At 53.3% G+C, this 18,858-nt stretch overlaps 1 protein-coding gene across 1 annotated transcript in view; it reads right to left on the bottom strand.

Moving 5' to 3' along the window:
• Nucleotides 1-216: 216 nt before the first annotated feature.
• LOC142919841 (adhesion G protein-coupled receptor L3-like) overlaps nucleotides 217-18,858 on the bottom strand; it is a 30,928-nt gene continuing 12,286 nt past the window's right edge. The window contains exons 3-11 of the mRNA XM_076062501.1: nucleotides 14,970-15,073; nucleotides 14,253-14,415; nucleotides 8,342-8,445; nucleotides 5,935-6,114; nucleotides 4,636-4,845; nucleotides 4,047-4,267; nucleotides 3,644-3,710; nucleotides 2,327-2,403; nucleotides 217-451 (exon numbers count right to left, since the gene is read on the bottom strand). Of these exons, the coding sequence (XP_075918616.1) occupies nucleotides 217-451; nucleotides 2,327-2,403; nucleotides 3,644-3,710; nucleotides 4,047-4,267; nucleotides 4,636-4,845; nucleotides 5,935-6,114; nucleotides 8,342-8,445; nucleotides 14,253-14,415; nucleotides 14,970-15,073 (1,361 nt within the window). The remainder of the gene's footprint in view (nucleotides 452-2,326; nucleotides 2,404-3,643; nucleotides 3,711-4,046; nucleotides 4,268-4,635; nucleotides 4,846-5,934; nucleotides 6,115-8,341; nucleotides 8,446-14,252; nucleotides 14,416-14,969; nucleotides 15,074-18,858) is intronic.

Genomic DNA, 18,858 nt, shown 5'->3' with positions numbered 1-18,858 from the left:
TGGCTATGAGATGTTAACTACCTCGCCTGGTCTACAGAAGGTCGAGAGTTCGATCTCGACCTTGACGACGCCTGCTGCCGCCGCATATTTACAGTTTGCGTTGTCACGCTCTGACCCCGTGCCCTGACTGTACATCTGCGAGAAAGAGCTTCATGGCTCTTTGGCTTCCGCCTCCAGTTTAAAATTGTTTAAGATTCTGAAAAAGAGCCACAGTGCTCAGTGGGCCTCACGAGTTGTCAAGATTTCTGGGCGCACTTCCACGTCGAAGAGGGGGTTAGGCACCTTCATCTGCAGAGCGCAGTGGAAGATGAAGATGAACGTGCCCTGGAAGGAGTTGAAGATGATGAAGAGGTAGGCCATGACCAGAGTGGCCTTGTCGATGAAGAGGAACCCGAACGCCCAGGTGAGGCCGAGGAGGCACAGCAGCGCCACGCCGCCCAGCGCACAGGACCTGTGGGCAAGGAAGAACAAAAACGAACGATAACAACGGCCGGCAAAAAAGCGAGCGCCGTGGTGAATATTTGCCATCGCGGAGCGTTGTCGTCATCGTCGCTATTATCGTCGTCGTCGTGAACTTACCGACCCACGCGACACGTTACGTGCGTATCGACGTACAGTAAAACCTTGGGATTGCGAGCACAATTCGTTCCGGAAACGTGTTTGTAATCCAAAGCACTCGTACGTCAGTTGTGATCACGTGACGCTCGGCAGCACGAAGCGTCTACACGTGCTGCCGCTCGTATTGCTAAGACCCTCGCACGTTCATCAAGTGAATATTTATATTTAAACAATGTGTTGCTCGTCTTGCAAAACACTCGCAGACCAAGTTACTCGCAATCCAAGGTTTCGCTCTGAACGTTGAACTTCTTTCGCGCCGTACGTAGCCAACAGTGCTCATCGGAGGTGCGGGGGAAGGACTAACTAACTAACTAAAAACACAAAAATGCAGTTCTGAAGAAGTGAGATTAGAATCAAAATTTAAAAGCCCATGAGTAAGACAAGCCAATTGGTAAGGTTTGTCATGTGAGCAAAACGTGGACATTTATAGCGGCCAAACGCTCTAAGCACACGCTTCTTAACGTGAAGGGAAAAGACACGTAGGACCCCGAGAAAAAATTCACGCAACCACGGGGAGAACATTCAAGCTCCAAATATACAGCAGCAGGCAGTGTCAGGGTCGGGTTCGAACCCATGACCTCCTGTATACCAGCCGAGAGAGTTAACATCTCCTAGCCACCGTGATGATGATGATGATGAGACAGAGGGAGAACATTCAAGCTCCAAATATACAGCAGCAGCAGCAGGCAATGTCAGGGTCGGGTTCGAACCGATGACCTCCTGTATACCAGCCGAGGGAGTTAACATCTCCTAGCCACCACGATGGATGGACAGACAGATTGACGTTTCGGGAGGTGGATCAGACTGACTGTTAAATGGACGGATCGCTGGATGAACGAGCAGACAAACGGACAGATGCATGGCTGGAGAGACGAAACGCATACGGAGCGATTAAACCGTCTGCCCCACGGACACGGGAGTCACACCGCCAGCGGGAATGCCAGCGCTGTCAGTCGGTGTCACCGAACGCGAGCACTTTTGAGAGGGCAGCATCTGTGGGCACCGAGGGCCCACTCCGACATCGCCACTTCGTGGAGTTCTGTCGCTGTGCAGGAAAGCTCATTTGCTACACGAGACGGGTTGGATGACGAGTCAGACTGATTGGAAGGACAAAGGGATGAATGGCCTTGTGGGAGCAACGGTCTCGATAAAGTTATTTTATTTTAGTTTTTCTTCCGGTTTCGTTTTGACGACACACACGTAGGTCATGGGAACGGAATCGGAAGAAAAACCGGATGACGTTACACCTACGTACGTCACCGGAACGGGAAAGGTTTAAACTAATGCAAGCAGGCGCGTGATTTATAAATCCCTTGCAAAGGGCGATCGTTACACGGTGGGTCAAAGCGAACCGATGGTCCCCCGAGAGCTGGACGGAGCTCGTTAAAAGCGAAACCCGAATTTTAAACGACGGTTACATTTTTGCGCAGGGGTCATTGGCGACCGCGGCTGAGAACCACCAACATTCGCTCGCGACACCGGAACACTCCAAGTGCAATCACGGGTGGCTGGGACCCAGTTGGTCAAACGAAAAGGCAAGGGAGGGCCCTAATGTGAAGAGTGGGCTGGCGCGGGAACAGCCAGCTTCACCCACCGTGTGTCCCGGCTGAACCTCACGGAAAATGCGGTCGCTTTAAGTGATGAACCCCCCCCTCGCCCCTCTCCCCCCTAACCCTAACCCCCCCCCACACCCGGCCACCTCACTCACTTAATGCTCTCGGGCTTGAGTGGCGCCGAATGCTGCACCATCTTGTACAGAGTCATCAGCAGGAACACGAAGTTCACCTGTGACACCACACACGCACCGCGCACACGAGTCAACGAGTCCACGAGACGTTGTTTTTTGTTGGGTTAGATTACATGTCGCTAAGCCCGTCACCACCCCCACCCGACCACGGACAATCAGTAAGCTTTGTCGCGTAAACAGAACCTGACAATTCGTCGCTAGTTCAGCGCACCGGTGTGTTCGAGAGTAAACCCACAGCAACATTTACAATTCGAGCAGCGTGACGTTTCGCCAGTAATTACAACAACAGCCACCATCGTCAGGCGATAGCCAGAATTGTGGAGGATTCCTCCTGCTGTTTTGGTCTTAAACGGAGGCGTAGAGGTGATGTCGTCACTGAGCCTATCAGGTGCGAATATCAGAGGGGGGTGAATTTAGTGATGTAAATAGCAGTGGATGCCTCTACCTACAATAATCATGTCTGCCCGTAACGCTCGTGACGTCACTCCACATCGACCAGCCCCCCTCATTAATAATCATGAACAGTCACGTAGAAGGGTAACAATAAAATAATAAAAATATAAAACAATAAAATTCTCACGACGTTTCGACCGCAACACAAGCAATCATCGTCAGGTGTAAAAACCACGGCAGGAAAATTTGCTGTAGTTTTCACGTTCTGCAGATGTAGAGTGCAAGTGGATTGAATCCACCTGTGTGGCGTTGAGTTTTGTTGTTGTTGCATCATCCCCTCGTCGTATACAAGGTGGGTTTTTCTCCGGGTTCTCTGGTTCCCTACCCGCACGGAGCGACGTTGCATCCTCGAAACACCCCCAAAGGCACGAAAGCCGCTGGCACGTCTGCAACTCGTCCCCCAACGACACGCTCACGTCACAATTTTAGAACCGGCAGGGAGGGATCAACACGGGGACAAATGGGACGGGAAACAGACACGCGCACGAAGCAGAGCACGCGTGCACACGTGCGCCGGACTGTTGCAGGCGAGCTAGCGCCTCCGACTAGCACGGTTGGCTACGTACGGTGGGAAAGAAGTTCAACGCTACGTATGTACGTACGTACTGGCGTTGGCGCGGCAATCGGAGGTGCCCGCCTGCAATTTGGGGACGAGACGGGATTTTGGCACGGGACGATTTCGGGAATTCGCGCTCAAGACGAACGTGGGAATCGCATCAGATTAATCGCGGGACCCGTCACGCTATGCGCACGTCGAGCAGCAGACACGGCGACCCGCCCGCCCATCTCCCGCCCCCCGGCACGACGCGCACGCACGGAACTCACGAGGATGATGGTGGCCACGGGCGCAAGGAAACTCCAGATGAAATGATTGTCGGTCCGGAGCCAACAGCTGCAGGCGAAACAGAGGACAAACGATCGCCTGGTTAGCCTGACAGGCCGGGATAGCGCGTCCATGCATCCGGTTTCATTCGCCGGCATCTGGTAACATTTGCCACCGTTCAGTTGCACTTGAGCCCCCATCTGGTAACATTGGGGGACATTTGTGTCATTTGTTGTATGCGAGGACATCTGGTGAGACCGGGCGCCAGCCGGCAAGGCCGGGCACCGGTTAGTAAGCCCGGGCGCCAGGTGGCAACACCAGGCGTGAACCGGCGACACCGCGCTCCGGTTAGTAAGCTCGGCGCGCCGGCCGGCTGGCGGCGAAGAGGGACGACGGGGGGCTCACGCTCGCTCGGTGCCGTAGCCCGTGCGGTCGACGGCGAGGCAGACCCCGACGACGGCGAGCGGCAGGCCGTAGCCCAGGAGGTAGAAGTACTTGCGGCGAGAGCGGCGCCCCTCGAACACCTCCACCAGCATGAGGTAGAGCTGCACGCCCTCCAGGAACATCCACGCAAACGCCGCCAGGAAGAGCAGGTGCAGCAGCGCCGCCAGCACGGGGCACGCCACCTGCGGAGCCGGCGCGGTGGCGGGGGGCAGGCGGGCGGGCGGGCGGCGGTGGCGTTACACGGAATCTGAATCTTTATTTGGACGTGGAGGGAGGAATCCGATGAGCCAAGAAGCTCTTTTCTGACAGACGTCCACCGGTTAGGGGGGGTCACAGGTGTCAGCGAGTTTACTTAAAGCAAAACAACGCGGTAGGAGTGCAAAGTAGAGGAAAGGTAAACAAATCATGAACAAAAATCAACTATTTTTTTTATTTTCCCAGGCAAAGCCCCCCCCCCCCCCGAGCTGTTAAACAATTTGTTTCAGGAGCGAGTGCAAAATAGAGAAAGTGGTAAGCAAGTGACTAAACGTGAGCGGGCGGGCGGGCGCACCGTGTACTGAGTCTTGTCGATGCCCACAAGGAACAGCAGCTGGGCGAGCAGCAGGTTGAGGCATAAGTTTTTGTGAATGGTGTTGCGGTCACTCTGGAGGCCGCGGAAGAAGCAGAAGGTGAACGTGGCCACGGCGAGGCACACGAGGGACACCAGCACGCCCACCCACGTGATCACCAGCAGCAGCAGCTCGTGGGCGCGGTGCCCGTACTGGCACGCACGGGCAAGACGCGGGCACGGGACACACGGAGGGGCGTGAGGGTGCCGTGGGCAGCCGTACGCACGCATCGGGAACTTCTTTGGCCAAGTACCGTAGCCGGCCGTGCTCGTGGGGGGTGCGGGGGAAGGAAACTAAACGGAAAAAAGTACTTAAAGAAATTAGTTGTCAATTGAGATTTCAAATATAGCCCTTAACAGACTGCAGGGGCAAGTGCTGTTAGCGACTAGCAGCTATGAAGGCCGGAACGGCACACGAGGGGGTGGGTGGCCAGCACCACGCCCGGCCGCCTTTCTCTCCCAAGTGGCGATGTTTACACACCGCAATAGTTACTGATTTGAGGCCGAGTCGATTGAGATAATTAGTTGGTGGTCATGAGTGGGAATTGAACTCGGGTCGCTGGGTTCGTAGCGCAGCGCCCTAACCGCCAGGCCACCGCTCCCCCACAACATAAACATTACCACTATCAAGTCAACTACCACCACCTCCTCATCCAAACTTGACCACCACCAACATCACCACCATCACCTGCAATCACCACCCTCACCACCACATCTAAACTTGACCACCATCACCATCATCACCTCCAATCACCACCCTCACCACACTCATCACCACTTCTTTACCACCAACATCACCACCATCACCTCCAATCACTACCCTCAAAACCCTCATCACCACCTCTTTACCACCAACATCACCACCACCATCACCTCCAATCACCACCCTCACCACCCTCATCACCACCTCTTTACTACCACTTTACCACCACCATCACCATCATCACCTCCAATCACCACCCTCATCACCACCTCTTTACCACCACCATCACCCTCATCACCTCCAATCACCACCCTCACCACCCTCATCACCACCTCTTTACCACCACCATCACCACCATTACCTCCAATCACCACCCTCATCACCACCTCTTTACCACCAACAACACCACCATCACCTCCAATCACCACCCTCACCACCCTCACCACTACATCTAAACTTTACCACCACCATCACCACCGCCACCACCAGCGGGCCGAGGGGCACCACCATCACCCCCCCCCTCCCGAATCTCTGGGCACCTCGACGTGGCCCCTCGCCACGAGCACCGCCAAAATGTTGAGGTGGCCGCAGGAGCAGGCGGCGTGCGCGCTGCTGCTGTTGCTGGGCAGCGGCTCGCAGCCGTGGCTCGACCAGTTGCCCCTCGTGGTGTGGGACGAGTAGCTCCAGAAAGAGCAGCTGGGGCTCAAGTGGTCCAACGTCTGGGGGGGGGGGGGGGTGGTGTACGGGGAGGAGGAGGACGGCACCCAACTCGTCATTCAACAACGACCCCCAAGCTCACAACCCCCCTCCCCCCGTGCCCCCCCACCGCCCCCCACCCACCCCGTCATCACAGAGCAGGGGAACGTCTTCATCACAGAGCAGGGGAACGTCGTCATCACAGAGCAGGGGAACGTCGTCATCATCACAGAGCAGGGGAACGTCGTCATCATCACAGAGCAGGGGAACGTCGTCATCATCACAGAGCAGGGGAACGTCGTCATCATCACAGAGCAGGGGAACGTCGTCATCACAGAGCAGGGAAACATCGTCATCATCACAGAGCAGGGGAACTTCGTCATCACAGAGCAGGGGAACGTCGTCATCATCACAGAGCAGGGGAACGTCGTCATCATCACAGAGCAGGGGAACATCGTCATCATCACAGAGCAGGGGAACGTCGTCATCACGGAGCAGGGGAACGTCGTCATCACAGAGCAGGGGAACGTCGTCATCACAGAGCAGGGGAACGTCGTCATCACAGAGCAGGGGAACGTCGTCATCACAGAGCAGGGGAACGTCGTCATCACAGAGCAGGGGAACATCGTCATCATCACGGAGCAGGGGAACATCGTCATCACAGAGCAGGGGAACGTCGTCATCACAGAGCAGGGGAGCGTCGTCATCACAGAGCAGGGGAACGTCATCATCACAGAGCAGGGGAACGTCGTCATCACAGAGCAGGGGAACGTCGTCATCACAGAGCAGGGGAACGTCGTCATCACAGAGCAGGGGAGCGTCGTCATCACAGAGCAGGGGAACGTCGTCATCACAGAGCAGGGGAACGTCGTCATCACAGAGCAGGGGAACGTCGTCATCACAGAGCAGGGGAACGTCGTCATCACAGAGCAGGGGAACGTCGTCATCATCACAGAGCAGGGGAACGTCGTCATCACAGAGCAGGGGAACGTCGTCATCACAGAGCAGGGGAACGTCGTCATCACAGAGCAGGGGAACGTCATCATCACAGAGCAGGGGAACGTCGTCATCACAGAGCAGGGGAACGTCGTCATCACAGAGCAGGGGAACGTCATCATCACAGAGCAGGGGAACGTCGTCATCACCGAGCAGGGGAACGTCGTCATCACAGAGTAGGGGAACGTCGTCATCACAGAGCAGGGGAACGTCGTCATCACAGAGCAGGGGAACGTCGTCATCACAGAGCAGGGGAACGTCGTCGTCATCACAGAGCAGCTGAGAGTGAAGAGATTGGGGGGGGAGGGGGGCATAAAGGAGGGGGAGCGGGTAAGGGGGGAAGGTGGCATTATATAAAGACACCGCGCGATTTCCAGACTCGCACACAACGACAACACAACAACAACAGCTGCTGCTGCTGCCGACGAGCAATCGGGCTTTGTTTGCCAGCTGCCCGGTTTCCGTTTGACCGGTCCCGGTTGTCAACCATCGCTCCCTCCGGAGTCTCTGACCGCACGTAACGAGTCTCTATGATGCGCGTGCAAGGTGCGCTGCACGACACGGCACGGAGCGTGCTTGACGGAACATGGAGCGGATCCCTGTGTTGTGCAGTGCATTGCTCAACAACACGGCACGGAGCGTGATTGACGGAACATGGAGCGGAGCCCTGTGGTGTGCAGTGCATTGCTGCACAACACGGCACGGAGCGTGATTGACGGAACATGGAGCGTGATTGACGGAACACCGTGACGTGCACCCGGGTGCACGTCACGGTGTTCTCAGCCTTGTCTAGACCACCAGCTCAGAGTGAAGCTGAACGCGGTGGCTGTATCAGGTTTACTATCCCCTATAGTTTAGCCGGCTCAGACAGTTTTTCTTCTCTTTTGATTCACTTTCTCATCATTCACAGAAGGCGTCCGATTTCGATTTGGAGTGGACGAACGGGCTCGCTGACGGACGCCATCCCCGTGACGGAACGACGCCCGGCGGATGAGCGACAGCCGGGCGTGACGGAACGGCGGCAGCCGAAGGCGACGGACGAGGCGGGGGGTGAAGACCGCCGAACAGACGGAGCGGAGGAGACGAGATGGTGGGTGGGGGGGGGCGTTGCGGGCATTGCGACGGCCGTGACGACGATGATGACGACTCGATTGGTGTCTCACATGGGGGGAAGGGAGAGGCAGGGAGGGAGGGAGGTGAGGCAGGGAGGAGAGGCAGGCCAGTGAAGGAGGCAGCAGGGAGTTGACGGCTCACCCATTGCGCGATTCTGTTCACCCAGGCGGAAGTGCAGTTGCTCAAATCGGGCCCTCGGGCAGACCAGACTCCAGCGACGGCATCGCAGGTGTAGAGCGCCGTGCCTGAAGCGTGCACGCGCACAGAGACAAAGTTCCCCCGTGCGGCCCTTGACAGACGCCGCTGGGCCGAGTGCCGTTAGCGAACGCCTCTGAGAGACGGCACGGCACATGATGGGGCGGGCGGCCGGTCGCCTTTGCATCTCCGGTGCTGCTGTTTACAAAGCGCGCCGCGTTACCGCCAACAACGTCTGCAGCAGTTAACCGGGTAAGGCCCACTGAGCTGTACAGCCCCTTTGTTTCAGGAGTCACCTGGCAAACGAATGACGGCTCTGGCGAAAGTGGATCACCGCGCGGGAATTTGTAGCGGCGGCCAAACGCCCCAAACGACGCGTGGCGATTCTCAAATGTGGAGGGGAAAACCGGAGGACCCAGGGAAAAATCCACGGGACCACGGGGAGCGAAACATGCAAACTTCAATCCGCAATGCGTCAGCATTGGGATCGAACCCACGACCACCGGGCGAGGTGGTTAACGTCTAGACCACGGGGGAGCCCAGGGTAGGTTCGTATGTTCGGAACCAATGTTGGCCACGAGCGGGAATCAAACTCAGTTCAATGGGTTCATAGCCCACCAACACATACGAATATACGATCACACATACACACACTCTCACACGTAATCAACATACAATCACACATACACACACTCTCACACATAATCAATATGCAATCACACATACACACACTCTCACACATAATCAATATGCAATCACACATACACACTCTCACACATAATCAATATTCAATCACGCACATTTAAATATACAAGAAGGCACACACATTTACACGCACAATACACAATCGGACACATTTGCACATATAGGTAATTCATCGATTTAGTCTGAGTTCACCTAAGGGATGCCCAAGACTCTGGTCAGATATCAATCGCCACCGATGCTGCGGCTGGAAAATCCAATTCAGATCGCCGGGTTCGAAGCGCAGTGCGCCAACAGTGGAGTCGCCGCTCCCCACCTCACGTGATTGATCCACGCGCACACACAGCGTGTGCACAAACACCCACACACGCACGCGTTCACACACAGACACACACACAGATCCCTCTGTAGCCTACATAGACCATTGTCTCCCCAGTACACACACACACAAAGATCCTTCTGTAGCCTACATAGACCATTGTCTCCCTAGTACACACACACACACAGATCCCTTTGTAGCCTACATAGACCATTGTCTCCCTAGTACACACACACACACACAGATCCCTCTGTAGCCTACATAGACCATTGTCTCCCTAGTACACACACACACACAGATCCCTCTGTAGCCTACATAGACCATTGTCTCCCTAGTACACACACACACACAGATCCCTCTGTAGCCTACATAGACCATTGTCTCCCTAGTACACACACACACAGATCCCTCTGTAGCTTACATAGACCATTGTCTCCCTAGTATACACACACACAGATCCCTCTGTAGCCTACATAGACCATTGTCTCCCTAGTATACACACACAAATCCCTCTGTAGCCTACATAGACAATTGTCTCCCTAGTACACACACACAGATCCCTCTGTAGCCGACATAGACCATTGTCTCCCTAGTACACACACACAGATCCCTCTGTAGCCTACATAGACCATTGTTTCCCTAGTACACACACACACACAGATCCCTCTGTAACCTACATAGACCATTGTCTCCCTAGTACACACACACACAGATCCCTCTGTAGCCTACATAGACCATTGTCTTCCCAGTACACACACACACAGATCCCTCTGTAGCCTACATAGACCATTGTCTCCCAAGTACACACCCACACACAGATCCCTCTGTAACCTACATAGACCATTGTCTCCCCAGTACACACACACACAGATCCCTCTGTAGCCTACATACACCATTGTCTCCCTAGTACACACACACACACAGATCCCTCTGTAGCCTACATAGACCATTGTCTCCCTAGTACACACACACAGATCCCTCTGTAGCCTACATAGACCATTGTCTCCCTAGTACACACACACACACAGATCCCTCTGTAGCCTACATAGACCATTGTTTCCCTAGTACACACACACACACAGATCCCTCTGTAGCCTACATAGACCATTGTCTCCCTAGTACACACACACACAGATCCCTCTGTAGCCTACATAGACCATTGTCTCCCCATTACACACACACACAGATCCCTCTATAGCCTACATAGACCATTGTCTCCCTAGTACACACACACACACAGATCCCTCTGTAGCCTACATAGACCATTGTCTCCCCAGTACACACACACACAAAGATCCCTCTTTAGCCTACATAGACCATTGTCTCCCTAGTACACACACCCACACACAGATCCCTCTGTAACCTACATAGACCATTGTCTCCCTAGTACACACACACACACACAGATCCCTCTGTAGCCTACATAGACCATTGTCTCCCTAGTACACACACACAGATCCCTCTGTAGCCTACATAGACCACTGTCTCCCTAAGTACACACACACAGATCCCTCTGTAGCCTACATAGACCATTGTCTCCCTAGTACACACACACACAGATCCCTCTGTAGCCTACATAGACCATTGTCTCCCTAGTACACACACACAGATCCCTCTGTAGCCTACATAGACCATTGTCTCTCCAGTACACACACACACAGATCCCTCTGTAGCCTACATAGACCATTGTCTCCCTAGTACACACACACACACAGATCCCCCTGTAGCCTACATAGACCATTGTCTCCCTAGTACACACACACAGATCCCTCTGTAGCCTACATAGACCATTGTCTCCCCAGTACACACACACACACAGATCCCTCTGTAGCCTACATAGACCATTGTCTCCCTAGTACACACACACACAAATAATCATCTGGAGCCTATACACTACACTACTATACACTACACTACTATACACTACACTACACACTACTATATACTACACTATACACTACACTATACACTACTATACGCGACACTATACACGACACTATACACTACACTATACACTACACACTAGTGCTGTACTAGTGACGAATTGGCAAGTGACGTGACAACCCTTACTAGTTGGTTGCGTTGGGTGGTGGCGGGTTTAAGGACACACACTGATACATTTACACGATCTAACCCCCCAAAAAAACTCCACTATTGGTGAGAATGTGTGTGATTGGATGTGGTTTTCCCACGTGATATCCTCAAGGCAACATTGCTGAGCGGTGCTTGAGCCCCACATCCCATCTAGCCACGTCTCACCACCTCCCACACTCCACAAAGACAAAAGGACCCCCGCGTGTAACCTTAACAGACCGTTGCAGCAAGTGGCTGTTAGCGAGAAGCAACGAATGAAGGCCGTCAAGGCACACGAGAGGGGTGGGTGGCAAGCACCACGCCCGGCCGCCTTTGTCTCCCCAGTGGAGATGTTTTTTTTACTAATCGCTGCAGGTACTAATTTGAGGCCGAGTCGACCAAGCGGAGGCCCGGGACAAGTTCAGATGATGGTCACTGGCTGTTGGTGGCCGTGAGTGGGAATCAAATTTGGGTCGCCGGGTTCGTAGCGCAGCGTAGCGCTGACCGCTGCACCGCCGCTCCCCACCCCGCACGGAGGGAGGCACAGACACAGACTGAGACAGCGAGACAAAGGGAGATGGGTAGGGGGGGGTGGATACAGAGAGAAAGAGAGACTGAGATAAGCAGGAGATAGACAACCGGAGAGAGATAGACAGAGAAGCACAAAGAGATAAAGATACAGAGATAGGGTGACAGAGAAAAACAGATAGGTAGAGAGAGATAGAGAGAGAGGCACAAAGAGATAAAGATACAGAGATAGGGTGACAGAGAAAATAGATAGGTAGAGAGAGATAGACAGAGAGAGTTCTACAGAAATAAGAGCATGAGACGCAAAAACGGAGAGCGAGGGGACGGGGGGCAGAGAGAGCGACACACACAGACACACACACAGACACACACACAGACACACACACAGACACAGACACACACACAGACAGACACAGACACACACAGACACACACACAGACACACACACAGACACAGACACACACACAGACAGACACACACAGACACACACACACAGACACACAAACAGACACACACACACAGACACACACACAGTCACACACACAGACACACACACAGACACACACACACAGACACACACTCAGACACACACAGACACACACACAGACACACACACAGACGCACACAGAGTCACACACACAGACACACACACAGACACACACACAAACACACACACAGATACACACGCAGACGCACACACAGTGACACACACACACACACACAGATACACACACAGACACACACACAGATACACACACAGACACACACACACACACAGATAAATAGAAAGAAAGATGGAGATAGGAAGATGTGAAACAGACACGCAGATAGAGACACTGATACAGAGGAAGATTTGGGAGACAGAGACACGGAGATAGAGGGAGACGTGAGAGACAGAGACGCAGATAGAGACTCGGAGACAGGGGGAGACAGAGGGAGATGTGAGAGACAGAGACGCAGATAGAGACTCGGAGACAGGGGGAGACAGAGGGAGACGTGAGAGACAGAGACACAGATAGAGACTCGGAGACAGGGGGAGACAGAGGGAGACGTGAGAGACAGAGACGCAGATGGAGACTCGGAGACAGAGGGAGACAGAGGGAGACGTGAGAGACAGAGACGCAGCTAGAGAGTCGGAGACAGGGGGCGACAGAGAGAGACGTGAGAGATAGAGACGCAGCTAGAGAGTCGGAGACAGGGGGCGACAGAGGGAGACGTGAGAGACAGAGACGCAGCTAGAGACTCGGAGACAGGGGGAGACAGAGGGAGACGTGAGAGACAGAGACGCAGATAGAGACCCGGAGACAGGGGGAGACAGAGGGAGACGTGAGAGACAGAGACACAGATAGAGACTCGGAGACAGGGGGAGACAGAGGGAGACGTGAGAGACAGAGACGCAGATAGAGACTCGGAGACAGAGGGAGACAGAGGGAGACGTGAGAGACAGAGACGCAGCTAGAGAGTCGGAGACACGGGGAGACAGAGGGAGACGTGAGAGATAGAGACGCAGCTAGAGACTCGGAGACAGGGGGAGACAGAGGGAGAAGTGGGAGACAGAGACGCAGATAGAGACTCGGAGACACGGGGAGACAAAGGGAGACGTGAGAGACAGAGACACAGATAGAGACTCGGAGACAGGGGGAGACAGAGGGAGACGTGAGAGACAGAGACGCAGATAGAGACTCGGAGACAGGGAGAGACAGAGGGAGACGTGAGAGATAGATACGCAGCTAGAGACTCGGAGACAGGGGGAGACAGAGGGAGACGTGAGAGACAGAGACGCAGCTAGAGACTCGGAGACAGGGGGAGACAGAGAAAGACGTGAGAGACAGAGACGCAGATAGAGACTCGGAGACACGGGGAGACAGAGGCAGACGTGAGAGACAGAGACGCTGCTAGAGACTCGAAGACACGGGGAGACAGAGGGAGACGTGAGAGACAGAGACGCAGCTAGAGACTCGGAGACAGGGGGAGACAGAGGGAGACGTGAGAGACAGAGACATAGCTAGAGACCCGGTGACAGGGGGAGACAGAGGGAGACGTGAGAGACAGAGACACAGCTAGAGACTCGGAGACAGAGGGAGACAGAGGGAGACGTGAGAGACAGAGACACAGATAGAGACTCGGACACAGGGGGAGACAGAGGGAGACGTGAGAGACAGAGACGCAGATAGAGACTCGGAGACAGAGGGAGACAGAGGGAGACAGGCGGAGGCGGAGGGCGGGCGGACTCACCGACGGCACCCGCAGGACAGGGCCTCTCCGCCGTCTTGCCCGGCGGCAGCTGGGGCCACTGGACGGCGTGGGCGAGCGTGGGGGGACAGAATGCGGGCTCGCGGGTGCCGCCCTCGCCGCCGTCAGCGGGCACCGCGTCTCCCGGTTTCACGTCGGTCGTGTCCTGCGGTGGCGTTAAAGAGTGGAGCGCAGCGTTGCAAGTGTTGAACCTCTTTCGCCAACCGTGCAGAGCCAACCGTGCTAATCGGAGGTGCGGTGCGCCAACCGCCACCGCTCACCACCACTACCATCAGCAACAACAACGCCACCACCACAGTCGCCACTACCACTGCCAACAAATATAAAGATCCCCCACCCCCCCGTATAGCCTTTAACAGACTGTAGGGGCAAGTGCTGTTCGCGAGCAGCTATGAAGGCTGGCACGGCACGCAAGGGGATGGGTGGCCAGCACCATGCCCGACCGCCTGTGGTGATGTTTTTACGCACCGCACCAGCTAATTATTTGAGGCTGAGTCGACCTAGGAGAGGAGTCCCAGGACCGGTTCAGATAATCGTCACCGGTGTTGGCCGTGAGCGGGAATCGAACTCGGGGTCGCCGGGTTCGTAGCGCGGCGTAGCGCTAACCGCCGCACCACCGCTCCCCACCACTATCACCACCACCACCACCACTACTGCCAACACTCTTGCTGCTACCACCACCGTCACCACCACCGTCACCTGCGGCAGTTGCGCAGGGATGGGCGGCACCGTCGCCACGCGGCTCCGTGGAGGACTTGCGGTGCCGCCTCCGCTGGAAGGCCCCGACGTCGAAATCTCGTGCACTGCATTGTGGGAAACGCAAAGAACAAAAAGACCGCATTGATGACACGGGCGCGACCGGCTAACATTTACACAGTCGACGGCGGCAAGAGCAGCGACGGCCGGCCGCTCCATTCGACACCGCCTATTGGCATGATCGGCTACGTACGGCGTGGAAAAAGTTCAACGTGCAAACATTCACAACCCAAGCGCAGCGGCGCAGGGCTACCAAACGTCCTGCACTGGCCGAACGTTCCCCGGTTTCAGGAAGGCCATCCCCGAAGTCCCAAAAAGTTCAAAGCTTGAGCCGCTTCAAAGTTTTCTGGCCTCATGCTCGACCCGTGGGGGGGGGGGGGGGGGCAGCTGGCGAGCGCAACGTCAGAGACAAAAGGCAAGGAGGAGGCCTCCTCACGCACCTCCGATTAGCGCAGTCGGCCACGCGGGGCGCGAGAGAAAGTTCCAACGTACCGCCCCGATCGCTACCGTCGAACAAAGTCGGTCACCGTGTGAAAAACAAGAATAGGCTTGACCCCTTTCTGGCACTAAAACAGGAGGTGTTAAGATGCTCAAACACTAAAACAGACGAAACCTCACACAAGCAATCACGTCCGAAATAACCGCGCACATACTTGTGGTGAACTTGCAAACGGAAACATCACGCTCTGGTAGTATGTGATGCACTGTCTTTGAAACGTATTGGCCTGCACCAGAGACAGCCGTCTTAATGGCCCAGTCCCATCAGTGTCTCACCAGAGAATGCCGAAAGGTGACCAGGACAAGGACAACGGTACTATCGGAGCCTTGATAGCTCGGGGGTGAGCAGCTACACCATCGGGAAATATTGTTTTGCTGGTATCAAAAGTATTGAAAGATAAGAATAGGTTTTAGCCCTTTCTGCCAATAACACAGGAGGTTTGATTCAAAGCTTCCGTGACTGCAGGGATTCATATTCTTGGTTCTTTTGGTAAAGTCACCACCATGTAGAAGGGAAACAATAAAATAATAAAAATATAAAACAATAAAATTCTCACGACGTTTCGACTGCAACACAAAGCAATCATCATCAGGTGTGAAAACCACAGCAAGAACATTTTCTTGCTCTGGTTTTCACACCTGATGACGATTGCTTGGTGTTGCAGTCGAAACGTCGTGAGAATTTTATTGTTTTTTTTTATATTTTTATAATTTTATTATTTCCCTTCTACGTGGTGACTTTACCAAAAGAACCAATAATATGAATCCCTGCAGTCACGAAAGCTTTAAATAAAGCCTCCTGTGTTATTGGCAGAAAGGGCTAAAACCTATTCTTATCTTTCAATACTTTTGATACTGGCAAAACAATATTTCCCGATGGTGTTGCTGTTCACCTCCGAGCTATCAACGCTCCGATAGTGCCGCTGTCCTTGTCCTGGTCACCTTTCGGCATTCTCTGGCCAGACACTGATGGGACTGGGCCATAAAGACGGCTGTCTCTGGTGTAGGCCAATACGTTTCAAAGACAGTGCATCACATACTACCGGAGCGTGATGTTTCCATTTGCAAGTTCACCGTGAGTATGTGCGCGGTTATTGCAGACGTCTGTTGAGTACACGTCAACAACAGACGGAGCGAGTTCAATAAAAATGTCAAACAGACGAGGCGGTGATGGGAGAGCGACTTGAGACCCCTGCGCCGTTTAGCCGATGAGTGCCTCCCGGCGATGGATAACAATCACCTGTGGCAGTCCTCATGCGGCTGTGGGCCTCTGTGAAGCAAAGCCGCAGGGCCATGGATGGGGTCCTACCTCTGGTTTTAAAAGGTCAGTTTGGTACGAGCGGCTGGATTTAATCACTCGCTCTGAATGTAATGACATTGTCCTGTGAGCAAACTTGGCCCCGCCATAGGAAGGTGGAATTCCCACCGCTGGCTCAGGGTTGTAAGCGGGAGATGAGAGCCAAATGCGTCGAGACGCTCTCTTCTTGAGCAGGAAAATCAGTTTTGAGTCGTCGTCGAATGCGACGGCGAGTGTCTGTTGACAACCAACTCCTCAACTTGGGCACCGCAGTGGCATAGATGTTGACTACCTCGCCTGGTATACAGGAAGTCGTGGGTTCGATCCTGAACCTGATGCCTGCTGCTGTATATTTGGAGTTTGCGTGTCTCTCTGCGTTGTGAGATGTTAACTACCTCGCCTGGTATACAGGATGTCGTGGGTTCGATCCCGACCCTGACGCCTGCTGCTGCTGTATATTTGGAGTTTGCGTGTCTCTCTCTCTCTCTCCGTGGTGAGATGTTAACCGCCTCGCCTGGTATTCGATGGGTAGGTCGCTATGGTGGGCCAAAGCGTGTCCTCGTACTCCCGCCTCTCAAAGAAGTCTGGCAAGCGTGGAAGAGTAGGCCAAGTACCCTCTCTAGAGCTCCCTCGAGTAGAATCCCTTCCACCAGCAGCGGCATGAAGCAAGCAAATTAATTTTTATCGTCACTGTTATTATTATTATTGTCATAATGCCATCGAACTGCAAGACAAAGCGGACTTTTCGATTTAAAGCTTTCGTGACTGCAAGGATTCATCTTCTTTGGTTCTTTCGGTAAAGTCACGTAGAATGAGAATAAAATAATAAATTGATAAAATAAAATAACACAATAATATTCTCACGACGTTTCGGCCACAACACAAGCGGCCTTCATCAGGTGAAGGGACGAGACTGTCTGGTAGGACAGCGCTGGAGTGAAAAAAAGCCACGTTCAGATCACGACCTTTAAGCTGTGTCAGAAGAAACAAAGCGCCTTGACAAAGGAATTAGCATATAATTTAGCATTGAAATGGCCGAGTGATTAGCTTGTGACTGGTCACAGAAATGGCTATGTTAAAGTTAAAGCATACACATCCGCAGAGGCACCCCTTGACAAAGGAATTAGCATAGAATTTAGCATTGAAATAGCTGAGTGATTAGCTTGTAACTGGTCACAGAAATAGCTATGTTTAAAGTCAGAGCATACACATTCACCGAGGCACCTAGTACAAATCAAACAGGAGAATTTAGCATTGAAATAACTAGGCGAATTTAGCATTGAAATAACTGAGTGATTAGCTAGTGACTGGTCACAGAAATGGCTATGTTGAAGTCAAGATCTACACATCTGAGCTATTCACAGTAACTGGGTATACAATACAATGTATAATGAATACTATATAGTGAACCAATAAAAAACTAAAATATAAATTACCTTAATGTTATCAATGAACTCTATATTCTCCAATCAGCTAAGCTACCAGCAATAAGTCGTTATATATCACAATGCTATATGGCGAAAAAATGGGTGGATTCTTACCCTCAACTTTAGCAACACGGATAGCTACGGGCCCCGTTCAGACGGACGAGTTCATCCAAGGTCGGAACAGAGGAGGGGGAGAGAGACAGCTGCGAGGCGCTATTATACTCCATGTTGTAAACCATACCATTAACCGTGGTGTGAGAGGTATTAAGAGTCAATGCTGGTGAAAGAGCTGCGGTCTGAAGGTCATCGTAAAATACAATTAATTAAGAACGGAAATGGTTTAAAACATCTTTCCAATGGTTACTAAGCCAGAATCCATCTTCTCGGTTGAAATTGTCTCTGTGCTTGTATATGTGAATGGCCTCATGAACGAATCTCTCATGGTAGCCGGTTGGTTTGCAAAGAACCTCCGTCTTGGAGAAGTCAATGTCATGTGAGCCCACTGAATTATAACAGTGATCTGCCATGGCAGAGGAGTTCGTCCTACCGTGTTTCAAGTCTGCTTTATGTTCACGGATGCGGTCCGAGATATGTCGCTTGGTTTCTCCAA

This window comes from Petromyzon marinus, unplaced genomic scaffold, assembly GCF_048934315.1.
Source record: "Petromyzon marinus isolate PM22_M1 ecotype Great Lakes invasive population unplaced genomic scaffold, UKy_Petmar_22M1.pri1.0 PM_G_Scaffold_62, whole genome shotgun sequence".
Taxonomy (NCBI): Eukaryota; Metazoa; Chordata; class Hyperoartia; order Petromyzontiformes; family Petromyzontidae; genus Petromyzon; species Petromyzon marinus.
The sequence above is the reverse complement of the archived record's forward strand: the minus strand, read 5'-3'. Positions and strand labels throughout refer to the sequence as shown.